This window comes from Pseudonaja textilis, chromosome 11 (genome assembly GCF_049901715.1).
Source record: "Pseudonaja textilis isolate UNSWEBS1 chromosome 11, rPseTex1.2, whole genome shotgun sequence".
Taxonomy (NCBI): domain Eukaryota; kingdom Metazoa; phylum Chordata; class Lepidosauria; order Squamata; family Elapidae; genus Pseudonaja; species Pseudonaja textilis.
The window spans coordinates 3,285,508-3,297,588 of NC_142000.1; the positions used below are offsets into that span (position 1 = coordinate 3,285,508).

General features: G+C 46.5%; 1 protein-coding gene across 1 annotated transcript in view; it reads right to left on the reverse strand.

Moving 5' to 3' along the window:
• Positions 1–801: 801 nt before the first annotated feature.
• The window catches only part of LDHD (lactate dehydrogenase D), a 29,131-nt gene continuing 17,851 nt past the window's right edge, over positions 802–12,081 (reverse strand). The window contains exons 7-11 of the mRNA XM_087940424.1: positions 10,524–10,652; positions 7,809–7,936; positions 6,466–6,556; positions 3,240–3,351; positions 802–1,769 (exon numbers count right to left, since the gene is read on the reverse strand). Of these exons, the coding sequence (XP_087796550.1) occupies positions 1,604–1,769; positions 3,240–3,351; positions 6,466–6,556; positions 7,809–7,936; positions 10,524–10,652 (626 nt within the window). The 3' untranslated portion in view covers positions 802–1,603. The remainder of the gene's footprint in view (positions 1,770–3,239; positions 3,352–6,465; positions 6,557–7,808; positions 7,937–10,523; positions 10,653–12,081) is intronic.

Here is a 12,081-nt window from a genome sequence, read left to right on the forward strand (position 1 = left end):
AGCTACTACCAGAAACGTGTACTGATAATGGCTTATTTTTGGCCAACGGCTAAGCCAAACAGGTGGCTTCATCCTGGCGGTTTAAAGCCTGATCCAGACACAAGCAGCAGCAGCAGCAGCAAAGATTCTGCATGTTCCCCCATGATTGAGTCCTGCATTAATCCAGTAGGAAAAATCTGGGTTCATCCTGCTTCAATTCACCGCAGTTTTGACAAAGCAAAATAAAGATCCCAAGAGGTGGATCTAAGTAAACCGAAAAGCTGGGGAAAACATGGAATTCTGCTTCCAGGCTCATCCAACAGAAACACGCTCAGCCTGTCGCTGCCAACTGTGTATAAGCTAGATTTGCCCTGAAGGCAAAGAAGAAATAAAGAGATTAGAAGTACTTCAAATGAATGTTCTGCAACCTCCAGTTTCGGTGAAATACATTAAATCGGCCCTGAAGCATCTACAGAAAGGTTTGTGTGTGGCCATGACAAAGATAGTGTTGCTTTTTGTATGTGGGTTGTGACATCTCACAGATACACTAAAGGAGTGGAATTGGTGTTGTATTGCCACAGTGGATTGGTTCCAACAGATGCCTCTGCAGTTTGCAAACTTTTGAGACTCCCAATGTGTGGACTTCAATTCCCAGAATTCTCCATTATGAGCATGCTGGCTGAGGAATTCTGGGAATTGATACCCCCGAGTTGGAAAATGTGGCGTTACTTCCCAGCCTGGTTCAAAAGGCCAACCTCTGACCTTGAGTTACGCCTGAGCATTTCCATATTATGTGAATAAACACAAATGACTGCAGATCTTGCCATACAAGCACACAGCATTAATTTTAATATAGATTTGTAAGACAAATTCAGACAATTGCCAAGTTCTTTATGCTTACTGTTCTTATCAGGCATGGCTGCCAATGCTGGATCACCTTTTTCAATTGTAAAAATCCAAAGAGAACTGACAGGTGGGTGTGGTGTTTAAGGCAATGTATCCTGTTGACTTTAAGATGCATGGACTTCAACTCCCAGAATTCCCCAGCCAGCCATGCTGGGAGTTGGAAGTCCATGCATCTTAAAGCATGTTGACTGGAGAATTCTGGGAGTCGAAGTCCATGCATCTTAAAGCATGTTGACTGGAGAATTCTGGGAGTTGAAGTTCACACATCTTAAAACAAGGGTCTTCAAACTTGGCAACTTTAAGACTTGTGGACTTCAACTCTCAGAATTCTCCAGTCAACATGACTGGAGGAGGAATTCTGGGAATTGAAGTCCACAAGTCTTAAAACATGCCAACTGGGGAATTCAGGGAAGTTCACGCATGTTAAAGCATGCTGGCTGAAGAATTCTGGGACCTGAAGTCCACGCGCCTTAGAGTTGCCAAGGTTGGGGAACACAGGTGCACAGAGTTTTCAGGTTTTGCTAAACCATTGTGCCACTTACTTGGCTTTTGAGTTATCACGTCTTGTGAACTGGTTTATTCAGCAGAACAGAATTAAACACAGTTTAGTACGATACAGAACCCAGCCCACCGATGAGGCGAAGACCCTGCTGGGGAGAGGAGATCCAAGCAAGGAAAGCAAATTCAGGAGCCCCTCCCAGCCAAGGCCCTCCGGAGGTTAGAGCACCTTGCCGGGGTTCATGAGGTTTTTGGGATCCAAGGCCATCTTGATCTGCCGCATGGTGGAGAGGGCCACTTCCCCAACTTCCTCGCGCAAAAGCTGACGCTTGCCCAGGCCGATGCCATGCTCCCCCGTGCAGGTGCCACCCACTGCCAAGGCTCTCCTGGAGAAAAGGGCAAAAGAGATCAGAATGGACACCCCAAATCTCACTTCCAAGGTCAGGGAAATAAAGGCACTGGACATTTTTTCCCCTCTCTCCACTCTCCCCGTATCTATCTAGCTATCTATCTATCTATCATCTATCTATCTATCTCTATCTCAGAGGTCTCCAAACTTGGCAACTTTAAGACTGGTGGACTTCAATTCCCAGAATTCTCCAGCCAGCTATGCTGGAAGTTGAAGTCCACAATTCTGGGAGTTGAAGTCCAGAAGTCTTAAAAGTTGTCTGTCTGTCTGTCTGTCTGTCTGTCTGTCTGTCTGTCTGTCTGTCTATCTATCTATCTATCTATCTATCTATCTATCCATCCATCTATCTATCTCATCTATCACCTACCTATCTATCTAATCATCTATATCATTATCTACCTATCTTCTCTATCATCTAATTTCTCTTCCCTCTCTTTCTTCTTTTTTATTTCCTGCCTTTCCCTTTTTCTTTTTTTCTTTCTTTCCCTCTCTCTCCCTCCCTTCCTTCTTGAATTTATCCGTTTCCTTATGAGACTCGTAGGGGAACGCATGAAGTGTCTTCAACCAGAAGATGCTTTATGCCTAAAATCTTGAGCGCAGGGATAAAGGAATATCAAGCGGGATTTGGAGAAGATACATGCAAGCTGCTAAGGACTCTTTGAGGAAAGATGACTCGGCCTCAAGACAAAGGCGGGAGTGAGAACGGAAGTCGGAAGAGCCCATGTTTGTTGGCCTAAGAGGAGCTGGGAGCACCTTTGAAAACGGACATACTACCCCTTCCAAGCAGACATGGTAGCAGAGGTGGTATTCAGCCGGTTCTGACCAGTTCTGGAGAACCGGTAGCGGAGATTTTGAGTAGTTTGGAGAACCGGCCAATCCCACCTCTGACTGGCCCCGCCAACCCCATCTCTTCTCTGCCTCCCACTGAGTCCCAGCTGATTGGCTGGGTCTCCTTTGGTTGACCTGCACAGGTGAACGGAGCTGGAAAGCAGGTTGGTGGAGTGGGAAGGGAATGGGATTTTGCAGTAATTTTCCCCTGCCACGCCCACCAAGCCACACCCACCAAGCCACGCCCACAGAACCAGTAGTAAAACTTTCTGGATCCCGCCACTGCATGGTAGGAATTTCATTAATGTCCCTTTATTATAACAAGGTAGAATAACAGAAGCTTGAAAGCTGGACAAGGTTTCTTACCATCTTCTATTAAACAAACTCAAGGCAGATTGTTTTGAGTTTCTCACCCTTCTCTCTTTTTCCGTACTGGAGAATCAAAGCCCCCTCCCAAGGTTTTTTTTTCCCCCCGAATTCCTTGTCACTTGTGCCTTCTCCCAACATGGACCCAGAAGGCCACGGCCCACCTTTTCTGTTGTCCAGCTTGTGTGGGCAAGGGCCCTTCCGTGCTCCCCCACAAAAGGCTTCCTTCCCCCACCCTGAGCCCCCGGCCTACCTGCCCAGGCGTTTGGCAAAGTCAGCCACCCTCTCCTTTTCCTCAGCGTCTTCAGGGTCAAGAATCAGCAGGCAGTGAAAGTTGCCGTCCCCAACATGGCCAACAAGAGGACCTGGAGTCAGGAAAGGGACAGCACCCCTCGTTCTAAGCTTCCTTTAACATTTATTTATTGATTATCTATCTATCTATCTATCTATCTATCTATCTATCTATCTATCTGATTTGTCAATTGCTGTTCCGACCCAAGCCTCATTCAAAGCAAACAAACACCAAACAGAGATAAAAGGAAAACCTTTTTAATGCTTCTCTGTTAATTCCATTAATTCACGGTTAAAAGGCTATTAAAACTAATTGTCCCCGATAAGAACGAGCCTTGCCAAGGCTGTGCAAGGCTGCCAAGAACACTAGATTAAATTGCAAGGAAATAATCAGAACCAAAAGTCTCCACACACAAACCAGGATAGTCTGAACTTCCACAAGACTTGAAGTGCAAGAACTTCTTTGCTTCCTGCAAAGAATCCCAGCTCTGAGGGCTGGCTTTTATCCCTTATGGGAGGGACCATCACCTTGCAGCCTTACTCCCAAGTCGCCCGTGTTGCTGCAGCTGCTCTTTCCTTCGAGCAGCCCTGCGCGCACACGCACTGGGAACAGGCTCCTCGGGGTGCTCTTCCTCACTGCTGCCAGCCTCCACAATCTCCGAAGGCCACCTTCCACTCCCCGATGGTCCTGGCCCCATCCCTGCATCACATGCAGGCCCCTCATCTGAGTCCTCACTCTCCAAGACCTGAGCCGTCCGCAACTGCTGCCACTGAACCACAACAATTGCTTACAAGAGAATAGGTATAAGAATAAACATGAGTATGAATACAGGAAATAGGTACAAATAAATGGGGTCAATAGGACAGGGACTGTAGGCACGATGGTGCGCTTATGCACGCCCCTTATGTTCTTTAGGATTACAGCCCCTACCATTTTGCAAATCAAGAAGGACACCCTTCTCAGCTAAGATTTCGGGCAGTCCTCGAGATATGACATCAATGAAGCCTGCCCTACATGGTCTTAAGTTGTAAAAGCCATAAAGCTGATTTTAACCAGTGTGGTTTTTTGGGGGGTGGGGGGGTTGGTGACAGTCAGATGTGTGAATGCCATTTCTACTTGGAAAACTCTTCTGGACTTTGTGCTTGAGAGATGGGGAAAAAATGAAACTTTGATTTGGGGATTTACCAATTAGATAAATCTGTTGTTGGCTGCTAGGTAATATGATTTTTGTAAAAGTAAAAAGCTGAGGTTTGAGGCTCATGCCTTATTCTACTGCACCAAAAGGAGCTGGAAGTCAATGCTTTTTTCCCCCTTTTCTCCCTTTTCTTTCCCTCACTTTTCCCATTCCCCTTTTCTGTCCCTATTTTCCCCACTATTTACTTTTCTATTTTCTTTATATGCTATATTATAAACAAATAAAAAAAACCCTATTCTTTTAAAAAGAAGTACGAATACCACGGTCATTTGCCGAAAATCAGAAATGTGGCTTGTCAGAACTTCAGATCTGGATTGTAAGTCTTATTTTTTTCAGTTAGGTCACAACTTTGAATAGTTTGAAAACAACTGGTCCTAAACAGAGGACGATCTGAAATCAGAGAGTTAATTCCAGATGATTTTTCTGGCCATAATGAGGCTCAACCAGTCCACCTTCCAAATGAAGCTCTCACTGTCCGGGATGGAATAGTTTTCTGCTTCAGTTTCGTATTATCCCGTCCAGGTTTAGCCACAATACCATTTATTTGTTTGGAGAAAACTTGTTAATGTGCAGCTGACTTTTGTTTATGTGCAACTGGCTTTAGAGCGGAGTATGTTGCGCAAACCCCGCTTCTGTTAATTATTTCTTTAAATGACACCATCCGAGAATGACTTCTATGCAGCCCAAGATGAATATGTTTGTTTTAAACTTGCCTTCATTTAAGTCAGAGTTGGGGAACTGTGGCCCCCTTTAACGCCAACGCCCAGAATTCCTGGCTGGCTGGCTGGCTCAGGAATTCTGGGAGTTGAAGTCCTCAAGTCGTAAAAGGGCCATAGTTTTCCACCTGATTTAAGTGAATGATTTAAGTTGCTTTAGAATGTTTTTTCAAAGCAAAAGGTAATTTGGTTGCAGTTCCCCCAAGTTGGAGAGCTTTGTGGTTGAGATGTCTGTAAGAATTCTGCCTTTCACTGCACAAATATCTGCTCAGCTGTTTGTCATCTCTCCCACATTTCCAAGGAGTGGATATATGAACAGGAATTTCTCCTAGTGGCTTTTTAGAATTCAGAAATGCAAGCAGCCAAGATGGCGACAAACAGTGGAAAAATACCCCAAAACAGCAGCCCAATAGAAGTCTTACTTTCCTTAAGCTCAATGTAGACTCTTATTGGACAAATATTTAACTGATTAACAGAGGGATACAATCAAGATCAAGGGAGGTTCTAATTCTACTCTATAAAGCCTTAGTAAGACCACACCTAGAGTACTACTACATCCAGTTTTGGTCACCACACTCTAAAAAGATGTTGAGACTCTAGAAAGAAAGCAGAGAAGAGCAACCAGGATGATTAGGGGACTGGAGACTAAAACATACGATGAACTGTTGCAGGAACTGGGCCTGGCTAGTCTAGGGAAGAGAAGGACCAGGGGAGACAGGATAGCAGTCTTCCAATACTTGAGGGGCTGCCTCCAAAAAGAGGAGGGGGTTAAGCTATTTTCCAAGTCACCCAAAGGCCAGACAATGGATGGAAACTGATCGAGGAGAGATTCAACCTGGAAATAAACTTTCTGACAGTGAGAGCAATCAACCCATGGAACGGAAGTTGCCTTCAGAAGTTGTGGGAGCTTCATCCCTGGAGGCTTTCAAGAAGAGACTGGACGGCCATCTGTCAAATGGTGTAGGTGGGAGGTTGGACTGGATGACCTACAAGGTCCCTTCCAACTTTGTTAATCTGTATCTGATCATCAGAAACAAGCAGGGCAAATGATGCAAAGACCCCCACACCGTAGCCTCTGTTTCCTGTGTTGTGACACATCTACAAAAGGGATGGCACAATGTCCCTTCCATCATTTGGAGGAAAACACTTCATCCCATGGATCAGCCATTGGTCCCACAGTTGTTGGGGGCCCAAGGGACTGGCCAATTCCCCCATCTCCTGGGCTGGACCACCAAACAGCCTTGTGACTAAGGTGTCCAACCCACGTTCAGCTCACCTGTAAGGTTGGAATCCAGCAAGTCTTTCTTGGTTTCCAGCAGGACCTCAGGAAGGCATGAGAGAGGGACGCACACATCTGTGGAGTAGCCCTGTGGGAAGGGAGGCATCAACTCATAAAATATTTCTCTGGTCTTTTTAGAATTGCCAAGAGAAAGGGAGGGGGGAGCAGTGCGGCAGCTTGCAAACCGAAACTGCATTCCATAAATGTTTTCAAAGATAGTAACTAGCTGCGCAAAAATCTAACTGGAGAGCATGATTAATGATTCCTGGTTACGGCTGTGTCTCATTGGAGAATATGAATTACGATACACCCAAGGGGTGGGGGAAAACCAGGGTCAAGGGTGACAATGAATGATGTGCCTCAGGGTCGGCTACACCCAGGCAGTGCCGGACATTTTAACTCCCAATAAATCCTTTTGAAATTTTGGAAGTTTGGCTCGAGACTCAGGATTTAATTGGGAGGAACTGCTGGAATCCTGACAGCAGGAAGGGTAAAAGGTTGCCTTAGAGTGGTGTTTCTGACCCTCAGCCGCTTGAAGGTGTGTGGACTTCCACTCCCAGAATTCCCCAGCCTGCAGCACACACCTTCAAGCGGCTGAGGGTCAGAAACACTGCTATAGACCCACATCAGCAACCAGTTTCGAAATTCAGAACTGGGTGTCAACCCTGAAGTGAACGTGGCTGAGACCATCCTGGAGGTTTCCGGGTTGCCACACAGCAGAAGAAAGAGAAGGGAGGGTGTGGAAATAGCTAGATGGGGTTTTGTAGCCCAAACAAGGGAAGTTTTCCTGTGGGAACCAAGGACATTCCGAACAGGTGGCTGGTTAGGGGAGGAGTGAAGTAACCAGGCAACTAGCCAGTACTTTGATTGGACAGGGTGGCCGGTGACTTGGGAGGGAAAGGGAAACGTTTACTTTTTAATTGGGCGAAAGCCGCGGGAAATTCCAGAATTGGCGTTCACCAGTTTGTGCCAATAGGATGCATCCAACGAACTGTTCTTTGAGGAATTTGCCTGCCTAGAAGTTTTGCTTTCTATGGATGCATTACTTGGAAAGTTGACATTGGGATCAAGGAAAGTGCAGATGCAGATAATTAAGAGTCGGAAGGGATCTTGTAGGTCATCTAGTCCAACCCCCTGGCTAAGCAGGAGACCCTACACCATTTCTGACAAATGGCAGTCCAATCTCTTCTTGAAAGCCTCCTATGGTGATGACGCTCCCATGACGTCTGAGGGCAATCTGTTCCACTGATCACTCTAGATCGCTCAGAAAAGTGAGCCAAACTGCAAAGTAGGGAGGTGGGGTTGTTCTTTCAAAATAACCTGGCTTCCCCCCATCTCACCTTTTTGCCAGGACGAAGAGCCAAAGCCGCATACCAAGCATTGTGCCGAGCTGCCCACAGCCGTCCACGGGCTTCCGGTTCCCGGGCCCACGCAAAGTCCGAGCCCCCGTTGGACTGCACAATCACCTCTGAAGAGGGAGACTTGCATTTAATGCCCCTTCCGCCACCAAGGTCCTATTGATCTGACTTATAAGGCGATTCAACCCTGGTCTACTGAATCATACAAGTCCTTGACTTACAACCATTTCGTTTAGTGACCGTTCAAAGTTACAATGGCACTGAAAAAAGTGACTTGTGCCCTTTATGGCTGTTATGACTACTGCAGAATCCCCATGGTTACATGGTCAAAATTGATCATAAACTGTTTCAACTCCTTCCCTCAAAACGATGCTATAGAGCCCTGCACACCAGAACAACTAGACACAAGGACAGTTTTTTTCCCCAACACCATCACTCTGCTAAACAAATAATTCCCTCAACACAGTGGTAGGATTCAAAAAAATTTAATACCAGTTCTGTGGGCATGGCCATGTGATTGGGTTGGCGTGGCTTTTTGGGGGGTAGCAAGCACCCCCCTTCTCATTTTATGGGCCTTTTTGGCCTCAGGGGAGCCTCTAGGGGGGTGATTTTGCTCCTAGGACGCTTCTCTAAGGCCCAGGAAAGCAAAAAATGGAGGGGGGGGCTCCATTTTTTGCCTTCCTGGGCCTCAGGGAAGCCTCCTGGGTGAAGCAGTAAGCAAGCGAGGGGAAACCCGGCACAGCGGTTCGTAGGAACAGCTGATTGTCGGGAAGTAAAAAAAAAACCTGGGCTGGCGAGCATCGGGCAGGCAGTGCAAGCGAGGGAATGACGAATGGGTTGGGAGCGTGGCCAGCCAGAAATTACTACCGGTTTGGCGACCCACACCAAATCCTTGCTACCGGTTCAACTGAACCAGTGCGAACCGGCTGAATACCACCACTACCTCAACACTGTCCAACTATTTACAAAGTCTGCATTGCTGTTACTATTAATCTTCTCCTCACTCCTTATCGCCCATCCCCTCCCACTTGTGACTGTATGACTGTAACTTTGTCGCTTGTATCCTTAGGATTTATATGGACTGTTTCCTAGTATGATTTGATGGCTTATTTGTACCCTATGACTATCATTAAGTGTTGTACCTGATGATTCTGGACTCTTGACGAATGTATCTTTTATGTACACTGAGAGCATTTGCACCAAGACAAATTCCTTGTGTGTCCAATCACACTCGGCCAATAAAGAATTCTATTCTATTCTATTCTATTCTATTCTATTCTATTCTATTCTATTCTATTCTATTCTAACAACCTCAGTGATTCTTGATTCTTGACTCTTGACGAATGTATCTTTTCTTTTATGGACACTGAGAGCATCTGCACCAAGACAAATTCCTTCTGGGTCCAACCACACTTGGCTAATAAAGAATTCTATTCTGTTCTGTTCCATTCCATTCCATTCCATTCCATTCCATTCCATTCCAACAACCTCAGTGATTCTTGATTCTTGATTCTTGACTCTTGACGAATGTATCTTTTCTTTTGTGGACACAGAGAGCATTTGCATCAAGACAAATTCCTTGTGTGTCCAACCACAGTTGGTCAATAAAGAATTCTATAACTATTCTAGGCAAATGGTGTAGGGTCTCCTACTTGAGAAGGGGGTTGGACTAGAAGACCTCCAAGGACCCTTCCAGCTTTATTCTGAATAATCGATCCAATCACTCCAGTTGTTAAATTAGTAACTTCCCTCCTTTTACTTCTCAGAAGGCCATAGAAGGTGGCTTTTATGGCTCCTCTTTACAATGGTTATGACATGCACAGGAGATCATATGATCATCTTTTACAACTTCTGATAAGCAAAGTCAGGCGGGAAGTGAAATTCACTTCATGATCAAGTTACTAACTTAACAACAGCAGCGATTCAATCAATCATTCAGAATAGAGCTGGAAGGGAACCTTGGAGATCTTCTAGTCCACCCCCCCTGCTCAAGCAGGAGAACCTATACCATTTCAGACAAGTCGCTCTCTAGACTCTTAAAAAACCTCCAGTGATGGATCACACAAAACTTCCAAAGGCAACCCGTTCCACTGGTTATTTATTCCCATTGTCAAGATTGTTAATTAACTTTTACTTAATTGTTTTCACTGCTAGGATTCACTTAACAACTGTGCCAATAAAGGTCATAAAATGGGACAAAACGGTCACTTAATATCTGTCTTGCTCAGTAACGGAAATTTGGGGCTCAATTGAGGGTATAAATCGAGGACTACATATACAGGACCACCTATGAGCGGTGCGGTGGCCTAAAGGTGGAGATCTCGCCTCACAATCAGAAGGCTGCGAGTTTGATCCTAGGCAGATATTTCCCTCTCTGGGCCCAATGAGAATATATCTGTTGAACAAAACTCCGCATTGGCGACAGGAAGGGCAACCGGCCAGTAAACACTCTTCTAGCTCCATTCGGGTGAGCAGACTCCACCCGGCAAGGGATGATAGGTTTGTTAAAAGAAGATGATATGCAGGACCACCTATACAGAAGCATCTGGATCCAGGCACTGCCAAGCCCTACGCAGAGCTGAATTCGCACACCTCGCTAAGCCTACACCAATCTAAGAGGACAGTTTTATGTGCTGTCGAAACCTCGGTCCGGCCATAAGCCCCCTCCCCTCCCAGGCCCCGATACGTGGGACGTACCTGTGGCTCCTACTTGCTCCTCCACGCTCTGCTGAGTGCCATGGAACTCCAGGAAGAGGGTGGGCAGTTCTGCATAGCTCAGGCCGCTGTAGCGGTTACAAGCACTCATCATCACCTCATCCAGGAACTCTGCGGGGTGGTGGGGGGGTGCATTAGTGGGATTCCAAAAAATTTACTACCAGTTCTGTGGGTGTGGCTTGGTGGGTGTGGTGTTGTTTGATGGGCGTGGCAGAGGAAGGATATACTGCAAAATCCACATTCCCTCCCCACCCCACTAACCTGCTTTCCAGCTCGGTTCTCCTGTGCAGGGCAACAAAACAAAACCCAGCCAATCAGCTGGGACTCAATGGGAGGCAGAGAAGAGATGGGGTTGGCGGGGCCAGTCAGAGGTGGGATTGGCCGGTTCTCCGAACTACTCAAAATGTCCACTACCGGTTCTCCAGAACTGGTCAGAACCTGCTGAATCCCACCTCTGAAGGATTTCTAGCTTTGTAGCTGAGGACGCTCAAAGCCGTAAGTGAGATGCACACATTGCATTGCTACTTGAATGTAAAGACCACAAAAACCCAGAATGGACAAATTACAGAAATTGGGATTAAAAAAAAATTAAGGGTGGACATGGATATTGCAAAATCCCCAGTCCCTCCTCACCCCACTAACCTGCTTTCCAGCTCCGTTCTCCTGTGCAGGGCAACAAAAGAAGACCCCGCGGATCAGTTGGGACTCCGGAGACTAGATGGGGGCGGGGCCAGTCAGAGGTGGGATTGGCCGGTTCTCTGAACTACTCAAAATTTCCACTACCGGTTCTCTAGAATTGGTCAGAACTGGCTGAATCCCACCTCTGAAAGGTGGCTCCAAAATAGGAGAGGGCCCAGCCAACCTGGCTTAACAAAGACCGACAGCCAATTGTTGAACTGCACGCTACGGGTAATCCTCGATTTACGAGGATAATCCAAACAGATTATTGTTCCATACCTAAAGGCACAAACTAAAGCAGACTACTAAGCCACATTAAGCATCTACTCTGGGGTCTGTTAGGAAGGAGGCGTCTTCACCCTCTTTCTCTCACATAATTATCTGAACTGAGTTGTCTCTTACTTTTCTGGGAAAAGTAAGGGGAATGCACCCCCTCTGCCCTGGGGACCCAGGATTAACCGTGATCTATTCCAGTTGCAAACAAATGGTTGTGCAGGGAACAGTCCAGGAAGTCAAGATGGCATCTATGACCAGCCTCAACCCCATAGCAGCCAACTGGACTTCTGACCCCACCCAGCAGACCCCCATAGCTCGTAGAATTGAAAGGCAAGCCCTCAGACACAGGACCCTCTTCCTCCATAACTGCACCACAGTCCCACCTGAATGCAAATTCTCTTTCCTCAAACAATATGAATGGAAATCTTGCGTCTCCTCTCTGCCCAGATCCGTGGTGGCACAGTGGTTAGAATGCAGCATTGTGGGCTGATTCTGCCCACTGCCAGGAGTTCGATCCTGACCGGCTCAAGCCTTCCATCCTTCCGAGGTTGGTAAACTCACTACCCAGATTGTTGGGGGCAAGAGG